The sequence below is a fragment of the Erpetoichthys calabaricus genome, chromosome 6 (genome assembly GCF_900747795.2).
Source record: "Erpetoichthys calabaricus chromosome 6, fErpCal1.3, whole genome shotgun sequence".
NCBI lineage: Eukaryota > Metazoa > Chordata > Cladistia > Polypteriformes > Polypteridae > Erpetoichthys > Erpetoichthys calabaricus.
In genome coordinates, this window is record NC_041399.2 from 37,116,005 (window position 1) to 37,137,752 (window position 21,748).

At 36.7% G+C, this 21,748-nt stretch overlaps 1 protein-coding gene across 1 annotated transcript in view; it reads right to left on the reverse strand.

Moving 5' to 3' along the window:
- Positions 1–1,104: 1,104 nt before the first annotated feature.
- Positions 1,105–21,748, reverse strand: part of ube2v2 (ubiquitin-conjugating enzyme E2 variant 2) — a 40,966-nt gene continuing 20,322 nt past the window's right edge. The window contains exons 3-4 of the mRNA XM_028803502.2: positions 4,041–4,166; positions 1,105–2,510 (exon numbers count right to left, since the gene is read on the reverse strand). Coding sequence (XP_028659335.1) covers positions 2,364–2,510; positions 4,041–4,166 — 273 coding nt within the window. The 3' untranslated portion in view covers positions 1,105–2,363. The remainder of the gene's footprint in view (positions 2,511–4,040; positions 4,167–21,748) is intronic.

The following is a 21,748-nucleotide window of genomic DNA, read 5'->3' on the forward strand; positions in this document are numbered from 1 at the left end:
CTTTAGTGGACAGTGGCAGATAGAAAGCAACCACTGTAAAAATGTTCTTGACATCTCAAAGAGTTTGCCAGAAGGCTCACAAGAGGCTCTGAAATCAGCTGGAGAAAGGTTCAGTAGTCTCAGAAGACTGAAATTGAGCTCTTTGGTCATCAGACTTGACAGCATGTTTGAACATTGCACATTATTAAAGACATACCATCCATACCATGAAACGTGGTGGTGGCAGCATCATGTTGTGAGGATGCTTCTTTGCATCAGGCTATGGAAGCCTTGCAAGGGTAAAATGAATGCAAGCAAAATAACGGAAAATACTGCAGGAAAACCTGATGCTATTTGCAAGAAACCTAAGCCTTGAGAGATAATTTGTTTTCCAACAGGACATGACCCAGCTACACAGGAATGTCTTGGCGGGGCCGCGTCCGAGTCGAGATCTCAGTCCAAATGAGACTTGAAATCGCCAAGCAGCCTCGTAAAGCTTCAGAACTTTAGCAAAGAAGGCAAAGAAATGGCAGTGTGCAAATGTGCAAAGAGGACTACTGACCGGAAATGGGGTGAATACTTATGTGATCAGTTATTTTATGCTTTAGATCACTTTGCAGAGATCTGTTTTTACTTTGAACTTAAGGAAGATTTTTCAGTTGATGAGTGTCAAAAAAAAAGTCAAATCAAATCCACTGCGATTCAATGTTGTATAACGATAAGGTGTGAAATTACTCAAAGGGGTGAATGCTTCTTATGGGCACTGAATGTGGAAAACACAACATTTTGCATGAAACACCCTGCGCCTTCACACCAATTTATTTGTCAGTGACACCAGATCTGGAGTTAACACTAAAAAAATATCCCAGTAGAGTGTCAGCATTTATATATTGCACAAAAAAATGGGATTCCTCTGTTGGGACTGATAATTAGGTAAGGAGTAACACGGAGAAAAATATGATCTCGAAAATGTGTTCTAAAGAATTTTGAAGACGTTTATTAGTTTAGTAGAATATTCCCCCAAGGACATGTAGCAGCAGCATTATTGATGTTATTGCAAAGTGCACCTATCAGTTTTTCAGGATAGTTAAAGAAGCAATAAAAATTTGTATTCTCTTAAGCATAATTTTTGTTTGTACAGTTTATTTATGTAATATCATCTGTTTACACACTTATTTTTTTTTGTTTGGCAGGTGAGCTTTATACACAGTATACATATTTATAAATAACCCAATTTAGGTTTAATCATTTGTTTACATACAATGTCACAGTTTTCATATGATGCTCCCAAATGATACTATCTCCTGCTTCAGTCCCCCCCCCGCCCCCCGTTTATAATATGCATTGAACTTCACAAACACCAGTCATTAATATCATGCGTGGCCCTCCACATCAGCATGAAATTCGGCTTCCCTTGTCGTAACAGGCCTTTGGTGTATCCATGAAGGCATATACCACAAACTATTCCCGATAATAAAATGCAGAAAGAAAGCACACTTGCAGAGAAGTCTTGAGGAAAAAAAAAATCACATTTGTACACCTATTGCCTTTTTATTTTGTTTTCATTTTTTCACTAAAAGATAAATGCAAATTTTAGTACAACAAAGACCGTAAACAAATATCTGCAATGTCTGTTACATAACACATTAGAGCTGCTTCACAGTAATCAACTGTTTTGCCATAAATACAGGTATCAAAAAACAACCCTTAAACACACTCTGTGACACTAACAGTAGTCTACACCCACAGTTCAACTAATATTCATAAACAAAATACCGGCAACATATTTCAGTGTTCCTGCTAAATGTTACTAATAAACAATTTTATTTGAATTTGCAGCTCTTTATGATTGGTTTTAAAGCATGCTACTATATACACATTTTGAGACCTGTACTTTTAACATTTTGTGTGTGTACTATTCATATATACATACATACATACATATGTATATATACATATACATATATATATATATATATATATATATATATACACATACATACATACATACATACATATATATTTGCTATAGCTCTGCAATGACCTGTACTTACTTTCATGCTCTTTTCTAGCAAACGCCCAAGTTATAATTTAGATGTACTACAAGCTTACATTTCTTAAAACAGTGCTCCATTGTAAAAATAATCACTTGTGCCTGCCTAATTTCGACAGCATCTGTTGTAAGGGGCAAGTATTAGTTATTATTTCTCTAAAACAAAGACTCCAAGATCTTGCTCCTGGTAATGTAATTCTTTGTGTGGGTGGTAAGCATTGTGAAAAATTACAAGACATTATGTTTTCCATTTAGGAGAATAAGTTTCTTTTTTTTTTTGTTTTTGTTTTTTTTTTATTTTAAGACAGAGGGCTATAAGAATTTATTAGAATTAATTGCTGTAGGTTTGTCCTTCAGGTGGTTGTGGAAGTTTCATATTTTCTTTGGACATCATCTGACGCCTTAGATCTTGAAGAACAACTTTAATACTATATGAATTTTGCCATTTAGCTAGAACTGGTATGCTACGTGCATCCACCTGTAACAGTACAACAAAGATACATTTTGGTTACTTTTTGTAAACAGTATTAATCACAAAAGATACATTAGAACACTTTTGAAGAGAACAGGCCACTCAGTCCTATGAGCTCTTCATCCTATTCAGCCAGATAGTCCAAAATAACAGCAAGTCGACATTTGAAGGACTCTAAAATCAAACTCTGGTAATTTTTTCCATGTGTTGGTGGTTCTTTGTGTGAACAAAAGCTTTCTAACATTTTTGCAGAATTTGCCCTTAACAATATATCCAACTGTGTTCTTATTGAATATTTTATACTAAAGTCACAGCTGGGAACTGCTGCACTAATTCCCTTTATAAGTTTAAATACTTCAATCATATCTCCACTTAATCTCCTTTTGCCTAAAATGAAAAGGTTCATCTCCTTCAGTCTCTCCTCACAGCTCATATCTCATAGTCCCGCAATCAGCGTAGTCACTTTCTTCTGGATTTTCTTCCAGCATCTTTTCAGTAATATGGAGTACGCCAGGTGAGTCCCCACTGATGTTTTATATAACTTAAAGCTCTTGTCTTGTACTCCAAACACTGTTTCCTATGAGCCTTCTTGATCCCTTCTGTCCAGAACCTTGATGTTCATAGTGACAAGTCCACCGTGACTCCCAGGACCTTCTCATAAGTTGTACTTTTATGTTTTAACCCTCTTACTGTGTATTCATAGCTAACATTTCTACTTCTTCTTTGTAACACTTTACACTAACATTAAATTTTAAATTATGTCCACGTCACTCTGTAACAATTCTACACTAGTTGCCCTTCCACTTAGTTCAGTAATGCATTTGGCTTTTAGATACCGCTGATTTATACAATTCAGCTTAAGCAGACATAGACATTTAAAAAGGAAAATGCAGGATTTGAGGGAGTCTTGAAAAAAAAAAAAGAATGTAAAATCAGAATTATACTAAATATCTTTGAACCTGCAAGTTTTAAAGCAGAACATGAAATAACCAAAGGAGGAAAAGATATCCCATATCTATAAAAACAAATTTGGTATTTTGTAGATAACACACCCTTCAGTTTCCTTTTCATAACCTGGACAAAGCTTTGAACAGACAGATTATTAAAGAAAAATCTGAACAGTTTAGTCAAATAAAGTGTTGTTCTGCTATTAACAAAAACCACAGGTTTTAATTCAATTGTCGCTCCATGTGAAACTCAAGCAAGTAAAAGAGTCAGACGACAAACTGCAAGGTGTGGAGGTATGATTTGTACTTTACTATTCTTCTGCATATATCTATATATTCTGCATATTCTGTGTAATTACAAAACAAATTAGCCTCATATACTATTGTGCAATGAATAAAACAAGAGCTGAATACCTAAAAATACAATATTTGAATAACGAAGGTTTGTAATTCTTATTTAAAAAACACTGCTTTGCAAAGTGTACTATAGGTATTTGATTCAAGATTATGTTAGGAATGAGCAAACATCCTCATGTGTAAATTATTATGAGACTTATTTCATATGTCTGAGATGTTCAAATTTACTTACCATTCCATTAGAATTGTTTATTCCATTCATACTAATTTTTGTAACATATCTAACTGTTGGAGGTACTTCAGGATATTTAGGCCCACATTCTACTCTTAGGCTGTATATTCTGTTTTCATAGTTTGTCTACAAATAAAAAACAAAAACAATTTTGGATTAATCAACACATGCAATATTTTCTGGATTTTAATTTAAACAGAAAATACTTTTCTTTAAATAATTTATTACAGACAAGATATCTGTAAATATTTTATGTTGTCTTGTTCCCTACTCAAGTATAATGGTAAAACTGCTCTTCTGAGTTACCAGCATTACATTCACTTTCATAATCTGTGTATTTCAATGCAGGGTGTTGGGAGGTGTGGAACCAATCCCAGCAGCACTGGGTACACCGCAGGAAATAACCCAGGGCAGGGTGCCAGTTTCTTATAAGATGAACGTCCTATACAGATAAATGAACATACAAACTCCACACATACAGTGGCTGGAGTTACAACAAGTGTAGTCGTGGGTTCACATTTAACAATACATTTCAATTCCAACTTTTCTGTAATTAAAATACTTGCACATTTCTCAATAAAGCCACTAAAATAAGGTAAATATCAATCTATTTTGACTGAAACTGCTCAATCCAATTTTAGAGTTGCAGTGCGCTGGGGGGCATACTCCAGCAGAACTGAACACAAAGAAGTAACCAATCCAGTCCATCACAGGGCACACTCGCACAAAACACACACACTGATCTGTGGTCTGCCTATTTCCGACAAGGAATATGGAGACTGCATGGCCATCGGTTCAATAAGCATTAGACTACTGGCTAGTCACATAAAGGTCCGAAACATTGCAAGGAAAACAGAAAAATGTTTATTTGCCATTTGTGATGATTATAACTGAACAAATGTTTCTAACACTTTTACAAAAAGGAATTTCTTGTAATTAAATGTGTACTACTTGGAAAAATGGCAAAGCTGCGTTTTATTTAAAATTATCCATACCAGAAACTAAGTATTCTCAAAAACAATGCAAACAGCATCTACACAATGTGGTCACTATCAATTCTACCACATTAACTTGTGACTTTTAAAAGGAGAGTTCACATTATATGTATGCATCCTGATGCATGAAGCCATGCATTTTCTTCAACATATTTGCATGTAAGGATAACTAATCTAAAAGTAATAGTGTATGGGGTGTACTGGGAGTTGGATTGGGGGGTTGAGGATTCGTGGCGGGTTCGTAGGGCAGTTTTATACACAATTTACATTACATTTCTATTATTATTAAGTTATTAAGAAGTTCGCATATGTTTGCAACCTGAGATTTTTCTTCTTTTTTTGCATATAACAAAGACATATGCATTGCATTTGTTATTCCAACAGATTGCACATCACAAACATTAACACTGTTATCGTTTTTTTCGTGTCTGCCGTTTCTATAGGAGGGTGACAATGAGTTAAATTCCAATGGATGTTTTTCAAATGTTGACAAGCAATAAGCAAATGGTATCACTGAAAACCAGTGTTTTTCCAGCAAAAAAAAAACTGTACAAGGAAAGTTAGAAGAAAGAATTTTTTTTTTTTTTTTTTACAATGTTTCTGTTTGGGGATCGTTGCGCAAATGTGCACATCTGAGCTGCGCCCACAGATCTAACTGCTCTGCGGATGATTCATTCAGGAATTTCAAGGTCACTTCGGTGTAATGAAAGTATCTGCTGAATGTACTTTGTAGTAACGAGATTTCTATAGACTCGTGTCATATAGGGAAACTGTTGGGACCATAAAAATACTTTGTTGTAATACTCTCTCACTCGGTCTCTCTCCTCTCTCTGCGCCGCTGCAAAGCCCCGCCCGCCAAGTGTTCTGAAAAGTCTGAGTGAGTCTCCGTTGTCGTGCAGTTCTCTTGAGGCCCGGCTGGCAGACGTCTGCGGCCCAGTAGTGGGCCGCGGACCCCTGCCCTAGTGAACCAAAAATTATACTGGGTGGTTTACTTATGGATAGGTGCAGTAGCTGGCTATAGATACTAAAGAACCGATTTATAGCTTGAAAGAACTATGACATCTTATACCGATTTAAGGAGAGTTCAGTAATTGTGTAGAAGTAGCTTGATCTTTTATATTGAATGCTGTTTGATGATGCACAGGGTGTATCTGATGTGGATGGATGGAGTGGAAGGGGGTCTGGAGGCTTATGTGAATGGAATATATTAAGGAAGCAAGCTTGTTAAAATTTAAGCTTAAATGTGTGATCCAGACTTTAAAATGCAGTCTGAATTCGCCAACTAGGTGTGGGTTGTATCATCCTGTTGATTCTTATTTTTAAACTTGGCACAAGAAATGACTCGCCTCATTGTGGAACACTTTAAAGATGAGTCATTCTGAACGTCTTCAACCAGGCAAGTCTGGGTCTAACGGCAGGCACTGTTTGTGGAGACAGCTAGCTGGAACTGATGTATTCAAATATCAAACCTGTGACACATCTTATTACCACCTACAAGCCTGTTATTGACAGCAGCAAGTCTTCATTAACTAAGCCAGAAGTTTACATATTTTACATTTTATATATATAAGAATATATACACTGTATTTCTTCTTTAAAGTTTTACCTACCACATGTGGACAAATAAAGCATATGTAATCAAATCTAATTTCAAATGTGTGTTATTTTCCTTCACAAACATATTAAAGTGATATATTAGGAAATGTCTCACTTCAAATTCATTTAGAAGAGGAATCTATGAAAGCTTTCAAATCATGCTTAACTAGAGCTAAAAAAAACCAAAAAACAAAAAAGGCACCACATTTTTGGCATGTTAAAAAAATGGTATGATGTAGTATTCAAAGGTCAGAATGTACACAAAAACACCACAATGAAATGTGCATGGGGTTATTATTGCAAATATTTAAAAGTGAAACACATAGCCTATAGTGAAAAATATGAGGCATCAACAGGTGGCACTTCTTGTCACTTATGTTCTCTTATGAGTTATCCAGGAACACCACTAATACCTTTATCAATTTAAACTTTGCCTTGACAGATCATCAAAGCTATCATCCTGTAAATGTATAAACAAAGGGGTGAAAAACTTTTGGATATTACACATTCATTAACAATTAATAAAGCCTAAAGACTTTCCACCCAACATGCAGTGTTTCTATGACTATTGCTAGAACTTTAACATTTTCATTAACGTCACATTTAAATCCATAACATTTACTGTAAATAAAAATGACAGCTCACTAAATTAGATCAAAATAAAATCTATATTGCTCTATATTAATAAAAAATTAGACCACATTGCACTTAAGAGTTATCTGACATTTCAGTTACATGAAATGGCATCCTGCAGTTTTTATCAAGGAGAGCAATAAAAAAAAAAAAAAAACTCTTTCATTATCGTGGTTTTGAAACAACTCCCTCACACGGACGCTAACTGGTTGACTGAGCTGCAAACACATGTAAAACCCTGTGGAGACAAGAAATGAGAACAGGAAGGTCTAACCAAGCACTTGTGCTCTAAAATTCCCGTGCCTTTCATTAAAACTTCAACCTAACAGGGTCTTACACAACACACAGACAGATTTTCATTTTGAAGCATTTTCACTCTGCTCTTGTAAAAAAAATGATTGACTGGTCATACCAGCCTAAACAGAGAATCCACACCTAAATTAAAATTTGTTTCAGATGCCACATTTTAGTAATTATCATGTGGACTTTTCTAATAGTTATTATCCCTTTGCATATATCTATTCATACTCCAGTTTTCTTCCCACATTTGAAAGACGTGCAGGTTCGATTAAATGGTTTGGTATGAGTGAGTGTGGGAACTGGAACCCTGTCCAGGACGGCTTCCTGTTTTGTGTAGAATATGGGGTTGTACATGGTACTACGACCCTGGACTTATTAAGGATTAGAGCAGGGGTAGGCAAAAGTAGGTTTACAGCTATTTGTATGGTAAATCGCTTTAAGAAGAAGACGACAAATAATACAAATAAATAATAAATAAATACACAATACAAGAATAAACTCTGTGTTTTGTGTACTCACAATTGTAAACCTATTTTTGCCCACCCCTAATTTAGACGGTTAGGAACTTTCCAATACGATAAAATTACCATCTTTTCAATACGATAAAATTACCATCTAATTATTTTCAGGCTTCTTACTGTAGTATATTTGAAATAAGTCTGATATTGACTTAAAAATAAAACAAACAAACAAGTTTTAATTTTGCCAAAACAGTAAGTGACTGAAAAATGTACATTTCATTAGATTTAGGTCAGAAACAGAAACAAAAAAGATTTACCGTGAGTCTGTAATTCCGGTGATGTGAGTGAGATATTATAATTATATTGAATGGTAACTGCTTAGTTGGTATTCATACTTCCAAACAACTTACAACAGCCCCTTTAATAGTAACCTGGGCATAGACTTCTAATTCACTTTGCAGGTGCTTTTCCACTAGCTGGTGTGCAACTAAGCTAACTGATTTAAGAAAAACATCCAGAACCTTACCTGCAAGTCATGGGCAAGGGATGGCAAGTCTATATGACAGGGATAGGCATTTCTGATCTCTCAGAAAATCAGTTAAATACTTCACTAAAAACATTACAAGAAATTCAACAGTAGGTTTTGGTGGAAATTGTTTAAAAATTGCGCAAGGATTTTTAGGTAATAGTTTTCTGCTCAGTATTATACTTCTACATTTTACGTGGGGCATTTTCGCATGTGTTCATTTGTACTCCACCTATTGGAAAATGTTTAAATAAGCTATATTTGCTAATATGTCACTTCAACTTAAAGAGCAAGAATGCTTTGACATTAACAAGTTAGTTAGGTATTTTAGCTACGTTTACCCCTTATTAGTGTATGTTTTATATAATTATTAAATCATGTTGCTCTCTACCTCTGTTTCATTTTTAGCATTTTACAGAGCAGGTTTACTTCATTATGAATCTACAGTGCTTTCTTGAATATTGTTCTATGGCGTGGTGGATGTGATTTACACTGCCTCGCAGTAAGGAGACCTGGGTTCGCTTCTTGGGTTCTCCCTGCGTGGAGTTTGCATGTTCTCCCCGTGTCTGCGTGGGTTTCCTCCCACAGTCCAAAGACATGCTGGTTAGGTGGATTGGCAATTCTCAATTGTTCCTAGTGCTTGGTGTGTGTGTGTGTGTCCTGCGGTGGGTTGGCGCCCTGCCCGGGATTGGTTATTATAGTTAACAAAAACTAAAATCAAAACTGAAACTATTATTAAAAAGACATTTTCGTAAACTAAAATGAAAAACTAAAACTAAATGAAACTATTAAGGTAGCTGGAAAGACTAACTGAAATAAAATAATTTACTAAAAATAATTTTAGTTTTTGAATGAATATTCTTGCTGTTACTTTTTAACCCTTATAACTTTTAACTCTAAAGCTGAAAGTCATCCACCACGAGCTGCCCGCATATTGAATTGCGGCTGGTGATGGAAGGCTGGTGTTCACACAGCATTCGCAGTGACAGAGCGAGCAGAATACGCGCATAAAGTGTATGGAATAGAAAGCGACTTGCGTGCCGCCTTTCTTTGTACTTGTTGTATATCAAGATGTAACTCAAATGCATGAAATCGGAATGTGCTGGTCAACAAAAACTTTACCGTATGGACAGAAAAATCACGAGTGAGTAACTTTTCAGTTTATGTCTCAGGTGCCTGCTTTTTGTTGACAGCAATTCACCTGGCATATCATATACAAAGTATAGAGAAAGTATAGTAATCATGAAAAAAATTCGACCTCGAGATTTTGATGAATCTTGACGTTTTAGACCTCCCAGAGTCTGAAAATACTGTTTTTTGGAATTATGCATGTGTGTGTGTAAACACAATAACTCAAAAACAAAACTAGACAGATGGATGAAATTTGGCATGTGGTTGTTACACCAGAATTGTAGATCTGTATTAATTTTTGGGCTAAATCCATTAACCGGAAGTGGTACTTTACCTGAACACATACTCGATTTTTTTTTTTTTATTCATGGAGAGTCCGATTTATTCAACATTACTTTTAGACTATAATAATTGTTCAATATATTATTCATTTAATTTGTTGTTGATGGTTCTTTAATGTACATAATATAATCATTGTCATGCAATTTACTCCTCAGATATCCATCTCCATATTCGAGTACACAAGAAAGTCTAGGGGAGACCACTCCCGATTTATGAAAAGAAAATGGCACTGATCAAGAAACTGACTACGTCATCATACAAGATTAACATATTGTTGCTGACCAAGCACTTTTGCTTTAAAAACGTTGTTTAACAACGAAATGATACAAACCTTGTAAAATTACTCAGTTGGCAATGTCTCTACTGAACTACAGACAGACAGATAGACAGATAGATACTTTATTAATCCCAAGGGGAAATTCACATACTCCAGCAGCAGCATACTGATACAAAAAAACAATATTCAATTAAAGAGTAATAAAAATGTAGGTAAAAACAGACAATAACTTTGAATAATGTTAATGTTTAGTCCCCCCCCAAGGGGTGGAATTGAAGAGTCGCATAGTTTGGGGGAGGAACGATCTCCTCAGTCTGTCAGTGGAGCAGGACAGTGACAGCAGTCTGTCGCTGAAGCTGCTCCTCTGTCTGGAGATGACACTGTTTAGTGGATGCAGTGGATTCTCCATAATTGATAGGAGCCTGCTGAGTGCCCATCGCTCTGCCATGGATGTCAAACTGTCCAGCTCCATGCCTACAATACAGCCTGCCTTCCTCACCAGTTTGTCCAGGCGTGAGGCATCCTTCTCCTTTATGCTGCCTCCCCAGCACACCACCGCGTTGAAGAGGGCACTTGCCACAACCGTCCGATAGAACATCTGCAGCATCTTATTGCAGATGTTGAAGGACGCCAGTCTTCTAAGGAAGTATAGCCGGCTCTGTCCTCTCTTGCACAGAGAATCAGTATTGGCAGTCCAGTCCAATTTATCATCCAGCTGCACTCCCAGGTATTTATAGGTCTGCACCCTCTGCACACAGTCACCTCTGATGATCACGGGGTTCAGGAGTGGCCTGGGCCTCTTAAAATCCACCACCAGCTCCTTGGTTTTGCTCGTGTTCAGGTGTAGGTGGTTTGAGTTGCACCATTTAACAAAGTCCTTGATGAGGTTCCTATACTCCTCCTCCTGCCCACTCCTGATGCAGCCCACAATAGCAGTGTCGTCAGCGAACTTTTGCACGTGGCAGGACTCAAGAGTTAAATTGGAAGTCCGATGTATATAGGCTGAACAGGACCGGAAAAAGTACAGTCCCCTGCGGCGCTCCTGCTTTGCTGACCACAATGTCAGATCTGCAGTTCCTGAGACACACATACTGAGGTCTGTTTGTAAGATAGTCCACGATCCATGCCACTAGGTATGAATCTACTCCCATCTCTGTCAGCTTGTCCCTAAGGAGCAGAGGTTGGATGGTGTTGAAAGCGCTAGAGAAGTCTAGAAACATAATTCTTATAGCACCACTGCCTCTGTCCAAGTGGGAGAGTGATTGGTGTAGCATATAGATGATGGCATCCTCCGCTCCCACCTTCTCCTGGTATGCAAACTGCAGAGGGTTGAGGGCGTGGCGTACCTGTGGCCTCAGGTGGTGAAGCAACAGCTGCTCCATGGTCTTCAACACATGTGACGTCAGAGCAACAGGCTGGAAGTCATTCAGCACACTAGGACGTGATACCTTTCGGACTGGGGTGATACAAGATGTTTTCCAAAGCCTCAGGACTCTCCCCTGTTCCAGGTGCAGGTTGAAGATGTGCTGTAGAGGACTCCTCAGCTCCAGCGCACAGTCCTTCAGCAGTCGTGGCGATACTCCATCTGGACCCGCTGCTTTGGTGGCACGAAGTCTCCTCAGATAGGTAGGCGAAGAGAGTCTGCCAAGTGATGAAAAGCTAAACATACTAATGTGTTTTCGTATTTATGCTATATTTATTCATTTATCTTTTTTAGTTGTAGAGAAAAGCCAAGCAAAATGACACCTTTTATTGGCTAACTAAAAAGATTACAATATGCAAGCTTTCGAGGCAACTCAGGCCCTTTTTTAGTTAATATTCACAGCTCAAAATACCTGATATTGTGAAAATAATCCAGTATCAGAATTATATTTTAAAATATCTGTCCCCATTTTTTCAATGTTTCTCTCTCAAAATGGATAGTTGAAATATCATATTCTTTTTGTTCTCAACATCAGCCATTTTATACATATTGCATACCAGGGATTTTTCCTGCCTTGCCTTTAAACCTACTTGGGTAGGCTCCATGTTTCCTGCCATCCTGCTCTGGATAAACAGGTTTAGATAATGTATATATTGTTCTTAATCTCAGATGCTGTCTCTGTCGTTTTGTGTCTGTCCATACTCATATTACCTGCTCTTGCTCTGCTCATTTTGGGTTTAATGGTGGGCTATTCAAGTCCCACTGCCCCTAACCCTCACACTACATGCTTGTTTTTCTTTGTTTCCCTCAGTACAGCTAGGTGAGGTCTGTACACCGATTCAAGCCTAAGAGTCCTGTTCCTCCTAAGCCCCCGTAATTTTCATGGTCACGCCTGTCAGAACACAGTAGAATCTCTTTTCTAATTTTTTTATATCCTTTCAGGCCTCCAGGTGGCAAAATTCTGTCTATAAATTGCTTGTGCCTGAGATGGAATCAGATCAATATGGCTGGTAGAAAATATTTGAGATTTTAAATGAAATATTGAAGGCATTCTTTATAAGCACATTGTTGTTTGAGCAGGAGATATTGTGTGCTGTAGACATTTAGAGTAAAAAAACCCTCACACCTTAAAATTCATGTAAATTTCATTACAAATTGGCCCATTCTGGGCAATAAAAGAAACAAGTGCCATCAGGCAGCGCAGATTTGTACAGCACAGATAGATAGATAGATAGATAGATAGATAGATAGATAGATAGATACTTTATTAATCCCAAGGGGAAATTCACAAAGGAGAAAAAAAAATGTCATAGACAATATTTTAAAAATTATAAAATTGTGTAAAACTGTTCATATTCAGTACCTGGTTTTGATTTTGCTTGTTTTTATCAGACAAAACCAAATGGTAAACTGTGTCATGTAGTGTAGTCAGTGTCCACTAACATTAAACTCATATCCAAACTCGTTAAGTGTACAGTTCTGTCTCATTGTGACACAAAAACTAAACTCCATAGTAGCTCTTTAACTGTACCATAATTACTAAAACTAAAATATATAAAATAAAACAGAAATGTCTTTGTAAAATAAAAACTAAGTTAAAACTAAAAATACATGATGAAGGAAAACTAAAACTAAACTGAATTTCCAAGTAAGGTCATAAAAAATATATAAATAAAAACTAATATGAAAAAGCAAAACTATAATAACCTTGGTTCCTGCCTTGCACCCTGTGTTGGCTGGGATTGGCTCCAGCAGACCCCCATGAACCTGTGTTCAGATTCAGCGGGTTGGAAAATGGATGGATAGTCTGCCATCAGTGGTAAGGTAAACAGTAAAATGAAAGGGGTGAGGTTAAATGTTGCTTGAGGAAGTTGCAGTAACACCTGTTGAAGAGATGGACCCCTGAGAGCATTGTAGCCCTGAAAGCTACAGATCTGTTTCCTTTTGATCTGTAAGCAGAATCATCTTTCTTCCACTCTACCTATTCACCCTTTTAAATGCTTTGCATTTTGGTTTTTTAATGTTTCAAGTATTATGCCTGCACAACTGATTGCCACAGACCTGCCAATACATTATTAAGGCATTAGTACAACGCTATGACTGTATTTGCTTCATCAGATGGACTGCTGTCAATTTTGATCTTGCTTTGCAATCACCATGCAGGCTGAAAAATAGAGACTGCAAGGTTCCGATCAGAAATTCCTAAAGCAAACAGAATGGCCTCATGCTCATTAACTTAAAAGTATATTAGTAAAAGTCTTCTGTCTTTAAAATTAAAAAGAAAGCAGACCTTGTTTTCAATACAACTTCCAGTGAAGGTTGCTTCTTAAATGAGGTGTGTTCAGGTCTAAGATACTTGTAAGAAAGCATGCACATGAGGGAGCAAAACGCTATTCCCACATGCCACTGCATATAAAAAAAATCCAATTAACTTTTGGAACACTCCTATTGATGTTGCAGCTTTTTCTAACGTTTGTGCATGCAACACACAAAACACAACAAAATTGATTTCTATAGCACATTTTTATAGAAGGCATGTAGTGTTAAAGTGCTTTACATTGTTAAAGAAAAATTGCAAGAAAAAAAATAGAAACATGAATGAATAAATTAAAATACCAAACAAACATAGTGAAATAAGAACACTTCACTTCACTAATACAGATATACAAGTGATAGATAACATTGAGTCATTAGTTATGGATTAATTTTTAGGTCTCTTGTGATTAAAATGATAATTTTGATGCAATGGTCTGATGGATAGGGAGGACAGAAAAAAAATAAACGAAACAGCTGGATGACCAAAAGACAACACAACCTAATAAAAGTGCACCAACAGGTGTGCAATGGACTTTAGCCTTTTCCAGAAGGTTATGTACAATACACAACATTTTCCAACAAAATATGTTAGGAGATTTTAGGGTGTGCCTGTGTGCATGCACGAACTACGTTCAAATTACAATAATATTGCTGGAAAAATTGGCAACATTGACCAGAACCAATGTAGATTGATACAATGTGTAGGATTAACGCAAGGTTTTCTCCAAAGTGTAATGAAGTTAAAGATAACATTGACAGTTTTGACTGCTTACCACTATCTTGCACTTTGAGCTACTTTTTTGTATGAAAATGTGCTATATAAATAAATGTTGTTGTTAATAGGAAATGTTGTTACTGGAAATATTCAGTTAACTTGAAGAAATTAGCTAGCTTACATTAAATACACAGTAAAGTATGAGCAAGTATTTCCCAAGCCACTCTAAGATTTTCTTCAAATGTTAGAGTGAAGAAAATGTGATCTTTGGAAATTCATCTTACCATTTGTTTTGTTTATGGTACAGATGTCAAAATTTTGAGAAGAATAATCTGTCCAATATCAACAGATTTAACAATGGAACAAATTGTTCTAATAATTAACTACTGTAGTATGTATTAATGGTATAAACAGAAAGACAGGTGGCAAATGACCGATGATCACTGTTAAAAGAAACCTCAATACAGATTAATACTTAGTACTCAGTACAGGCTAACTACACTGTGAGATTATTTCCCCTTTTTTACAACTGAATTTTTACTGTAATGACAGCAGAAACTAAAACGTTGTTGGCCAATAAATAAAGTTTAAAAAGTTACAATTTTTTTAAATTAGCTACTATTTAATATGTATATTCGGAAAGAAAAATGCATGGAAATCACCTTCATATTTGAATAGTAATAACATTCTGAATATTTGAAACTAATGGAAAGTTTCAGATATTCGTAGTTGCATTATTACAGATGTTGTGTGACATTGAGATTTTTATGACTGCTGCATTTTCATATCACATTGAAGGGCATGAACATCTTGAAGACATAACTTCCGTTATCAATGAAGAAACATACATGCTTTTGTGTTTCACGATGAGTACTGCTTTAGGGAGCTTTTTTGCAGGACAGCACCATTCGATGAGTACTGCTTTAGGGAGCTTTTTTGCAGGACAGCACCATTCTCTATGGCTGGAAGAAAAGCTGTCCAGCAAATTGTGCAACTTAGCAAAATTACTGCATCAGCCTACAGCCAGGGCAGGGCTAAGCCACAAAATAGCTCAATGTGCAAAAGGAAAAAAAATAAAAGCCTTTACCTAAAATCTACCAATGGTGTTTAATTTTGTTTTTTGCTCTGAAGTTACTTAATAATGCTTATTGCTATGGATCACCGAACGTTTTTAACATGTTTTGCTTGAATAACAACAGTACCACAGCCTTAAAAACACATGAAATGTTAATAGAAAAAGAAGATAAAAACATAAGGATCTCCTTGCCATTGTCACATTGACTGACCAGTATCCCCCACAATTATTAGCTTACATACAGTACATACTCACACTAAAAACAGATTTTCCTTTAAAGCATGCGAGTTTCATTTACTGTTTCTGATGACAGCCATGAGGATAAATTTACTGTGGGGCAGACCCAGGTTCGAAGCGTGTTCATGTACAGACGTTTACAAGATGATTGTAATTTATAGAAGGTGCTATATAAATAAAATGTTTTATTACTATTACTATTATTAAGTTAAATTATATAGAAATTAGCATATGATAGTTTTTTGTAAATACAGTAAATTCAAATAACTGTACTTATTTGCTCTGTCTTTATATTTCTGAAACAAATTAATTTATTAATGACTAGGGGGCTTCGCTCGGCAACCCTCGTGTTTGGTTTTCTGGATACACACTTTTAAGAATTTTTTTTTTTTTTGAATTGTTGCTATTTCATTAGTTTCACTTTTATTTCAGAACTTCTGTAAAAACAATATTTGGAATGTTTGGAGTCCCAATATGCTGAATTTTTTAAATGAGGTCAGTGAGACACTAGAGGGCTCCGCCCCCTGCTCGCTTCGCTCGCCAACCCCTGGTGTTGGGAATGACAAAGAGCGTGATGTATGAATGAGATATAGAATAGTGTGACGGTGTAGATGATGCAAATAGAAAGCAAACAATAAAGTGTGTGGGACAGTGTAAAGGTTTATTGGAAAATTTCTTTGTACACGCTGTTTAAGTGTAAAAGGTAATTCCAGCTCAGAACTTGTAAGGTCAATGAAGATGGTTATTGTTGTGATCAGAGTCAAGTTTGTCAGAGCTTAGAAAGAGTTGTGTCTCTCCAGGAAGTAATGGAATGACTCGGGTATTTATGTTTTCCACATTAATATTTTTTGGACATAATATAGTGCGTTGTGTTAAAAGGGGCATTTGGTCTAATGAGATTGCTGTTCCAAATCTCTCTGTAACTAAGTCGTCGCAGATAAAGGCTTGAGGAATTGTAATAATATGTGGCTGAAGTCCATCTGTATTGGTGAGTGTACCATCTCTCAGTTGTAATAAGCAATTGTTATGATCTGGTTCTGGACATCGTATCTTTTTTACTAACTGTATCTTTTGAAAGCAATGCCAATTGTCTGCGTATTTTAAGGTGCACTGAACAATAGCTGAGTGCATGGCATCTGGAAGAATAGCTAAGCACTGTCTAAAATCTCCTCCTAATAAAAGTACCTTTCCTCCAAATCGAATATTATTATTCATAAACGTTTGTAGAAGTTTATGAATGGTGTTGAGTAAGTGACTTCATGCCATTGTACATTCATCAATAAACAACATTTTTTGAAGACGGATGTCACGTGCAGTGCCACCGTTAATGTTCATAGTGGATACCGATTTTTAGGATCTAATGCAGTTGATAAAGATTTCACTTTCAGGTACATCGTCAGTTAGAATCTTCTGTAGATATTCAGTATATGAATGTAAAGAAGGCAGTCTAATTTGACCCTTTTGACAACAACGTCTAAATGTATTACTTGTATTGCCAGTTGTTTCTTCAGGGAAGTGAACTGAATGACAATGATTGCAAATGACATTCATTAATCCGAATGAATTTTCCCGGTGTATGTTTTTCTTGTGCTGTTTGAGAGGCGCGTTGTTGCATGTGTAGTATTTGGGACGTGTTGTTTTGGAGCTGTAATCGATTTGCATGTGCTGTGTGAGACGCCCGTTGTAGCCTTCCTTGCCGTTAACGTATGTCTGAGACGGGAGGTGTTTCGTTTTGAATCCGTGCCTGTTGCGATGCAGCACTTTGATTGATAGATTGCGTCATGTGGATATAGGATGTAGATTTGTGCATATTTGCGTTGTTGATTTGTTTCAGGGTGCACTGTTCCAATGCGATGCAGTATTTGTGCACATATGGGAAAGCAGTATGGGCCATTGCCTTTTGGTGGCCTGATATTTACTAAAAGCAAATGAACTATTGTAGGATCTAACGCAGTTCATAAAGTTTTTACTTTTAGGTACATCGTTAGTTAGAAGCTTTAGTTGAGCTTTGCGTTTTTGGAGTCGAGACATTTTTTCTTTTAGAAATATGGATAAGTAATAAGGAGTATTGCACTCACTGTTAATATGGAGCCTTTTCTGCGGTTGAACGGTTAATAGTGCCTTATTGTAATGAGATCCACCTATGCTGCATAGCCGTCTATTTTGTTGTTTCTTTCGTGTTCGTGTGTTTGTTCCTGTTATCCTTTCCTTTTCGTTTTGTACCCGTGACCGTGTATTCATGACTTGTTTCTTTCTCAGCATCCGAAATATGGATAAGTAATAAGGAGGATCGCAGTCACTGTTAATATGTTTCCTTTTCTGCAGTTGAACGGTTAATAGTGCTTTATTGTAAGGAGATCCACCAATGCTGACACCTATGCTGTCTAGTGTGAAGGTGCTGACGTTCACTTTAGAATATGTGGCTTTGGGTGTGACTTCTTATGGATATGTGTGTGTGTGTGTGTGTGTGTGGGGGGGGGGGGGGGGGGGTTGAGGATTGTTGTTGCGCGAGCGTCTTCTTTCTTTTTGTGTTCCTGTGTCTTGTTGAATCCCCCTCTTTGTGTGTGTCCCGTCCCTTGCTTGTAGGGTCTGTGGGGTGGTTTTGTGTTCTTTTTTTTGTGTTCCATGGGCTTGTTGAATCCCCCTCTTGGTGTGTGTCCCGTCCGGTGCCTGTAGGGGGGGGGGGGTGCCTTGCTGTTGTGCGCGGGCCTCTTTTTTTTTTTTTTCGGGTCTAGTTTCGTGTGCAATGTGTTTCGTGCTTTTCCTGCGTTTGACTTTGCGCCTCATTTCTCCTTTTTGTATGTGCTCACTCCTTTTTTCTGTGGTCTTGTCCGCCACTCGCGGCCCCTCATCCGCCTTTGTCGCCCTCTTTTGTCCGCCTTTCTCCGACTCTCGCGGACTCTTTTTGCGCCTGCGCCTCTCGCGGCCCCTCATCCGCCTCTATCGCCCTCTTTTGTCCGCCTTTCTCGGCTCCTCAGCCGACTCTCGCGGACTCTTTTTGCGCCTGCGCAGTATGTCTTTTTGCAGCTACGACCCATGGCCGGATGTGCCTGCGTCCATCATCCGGTTTAGCATTCTCGGTTAGTAATATGGATGTGTTTAATGACTATGTACCATAATTCAGGATAGGTTTCTCTGTTTGGAGTTTTAGCACAGACAAAACGATCTACATCATCAGCAGTTAATATTTTTTTTTTGCAAAGTAACCAATAAATGCATGTGAGGTAAACCCCGTTTTTGAAATTCTCTGATTTAAACTTGAACGCCTTACAATATTTACATACTTCTGACATATCACCTATGTCCATATATTCGTTCTCTATTCGCCTTTTCGTTATTTCTCCGAGTAATAATTTCTCTTTTTTTGCGCTAATGCTATGTTTACTGTCTTTGTTTTGACACTGTCATTTTTTTCTGCTTTCATATTCTGTATCTTGCTCAGCATGTGTATCACGCTTACATTTTTTTTTTTTTTTTAGTCTTTTGAATTCCAGTTTTCATTTTTTCTAACCTGCTCTGCATGTGTTTGGCCCCCTTGTTTTTTAACCTCTTTATGACGTTTTACTTTGTTTTCTACTCTTGTCTTTTATTTCTGACCTCACTTTGTCCTGCTTTTTTTTTCCAATGACACCTGGTCCGTGGTGATTATTTTTCCTTTTTCGAGTAATAATTTCCTTTTGTTTGCACTACTGCGATCTTTACTTTCTTTTTTTTTTCATACTTTCTAATTTTCCTACTTTCATATTCTTTAACTTTCTCCACATGTGTATCGTGTGTAATTTTTTTTTTTTTTTGAGCCTTTCGAATTCCACTGCTTTCATAATCTCTAACCTGCTCTGCATGTGTATAGCGTGAACGTCTTTATGAAGTTCTACTTTGTCTTTTACTCTCTGTCTTTTAATTCTGAGCCTGATTGGACGTGCTTTTTTTCAATTCCACTTGTTCCGGGCTGATAATTACTTTCCTTATTTTCTGAATTTGCACCTACATTATTCTTTTTTGCTCTTTATTTCTCTCCAATGCTTTTGAGTCTCTTTTCTCTGCGCTGCTTTCTTCTTCGCTTAGTCGTCGACGTTTCATTTGTAACGAATTGTCCTTATATGCTTTATATGAGCTGAAAGACCCTGGATCTGTGTGTGCTCAAATCCTTTAGATGACTGAATGTTTTTCTGCCTGTTGTCTTATTTGATATTGGTTGTAAGTAAGGCGTGTCTTGCAAGAATCTCATGTTCTGCATCATTGCGAGATGGTCCTAGGTCAATCTCTTGGCACAAAGTCTCATGTTTAAGGTCCCCGTGAGACACTCTGTGGCCATTCTATTTTGTCTCGCGGGTCTTTTAAGTGTCTTCCGTGATCTTAAAGTGAAGTTCACATCTCATCTCCCGTCTTTCTCTCCCAGGATTTTTTTTATAGTAGAGAGACACCACTTTCTTGTAGCTTATAATTTGTACTCCTCAGTACAGTGCTTCTTTCCCTATATATAACATTACCCACCATTAAAAATGAAAAACCAATTAAATTAAACCGACCATTAAATAAATCAGTCAATTTCTCTCCCTCCATTCTCCACAGCCAAAATACTGTACATGTACTAAACTTCCTTTTTCTCTACAACAATCTCTCAGGCACTTGAATCCTTTCTCCAATAGGTTGTAGCATTACATTCTTGTTCTCCATATTTCTGTATTTCTTTGCTCTACTTATACACTTTCTTAATATACTTGTGCTCCTTTGATAATAAAGTGGCTCTGTATGTACTGTTGTTTGATTCAAGTCTGACTTATACAAATCAGCTGTTCTCAGTGTTACATTAAACACCTTGTCCATTATTTTTCCTTTAATGTTTATTGCTGTAAATTTGTAATTTACCATTGAAGCAGTGTATTTCAGGATTACCAGATTACTGGTGTTTGGAAAGCTTTTTGCCTCCTATTTCTTTCTACCTCATAAGTTTACCTTATAATTCCTTTCACTACTCTTCTAATACTGACGATGTGTAGAGCACACCATTTGGGCCGTTAGTTGAGTGTATTATATTTATTTGATTTCCTCTAACCTTATGTTTTCGCCTTTTCCTTATCCTTCTGGGGTAACACTTCCTTATACCCTTCTAATATTATACCTGTCAATAACCCAACCAGATCTTCCTTTCAGCTAGAAGTGGTCAACAAGGAGGAATATGGAAAAAATTCCACAACAATAACAATAATTCAAAACGCATAGCTGGCTACAAAAAATGCTTGTAAGCTATGATTTTTGGAAGGTGTTACAAAGTACTACCTTAGTAAGGTGTCCAAATATTTGTAAATGCCACATTTAATCTTTTATTCATTTTTTTAGTTAATTCAATGAATTGTCACAGTACATTAACAGTGATGCCATTGTTTTAGATTGTTTGCAGTCAAATATGTATTTACTATTTTTTACTTTAAATGTCGGGGTGTCCAATATTTTTTATGGAACTATATAAAACAAAGATTTTTAATTCAGTTTATTCTTATAAAGTATATGTCCACTTACAGGTTGAGAAAAAGATACTATCATAAGTCTATAGGATCATTATTTCACATGTCTTGAGTACAGTGAAATTCTTATAGAGTACAGTTGAAACAAATCATGACAAAACGCTGTAACATGTAGACATTAGCAAAACAACACAACCCAAAATATTGTAAGAACAA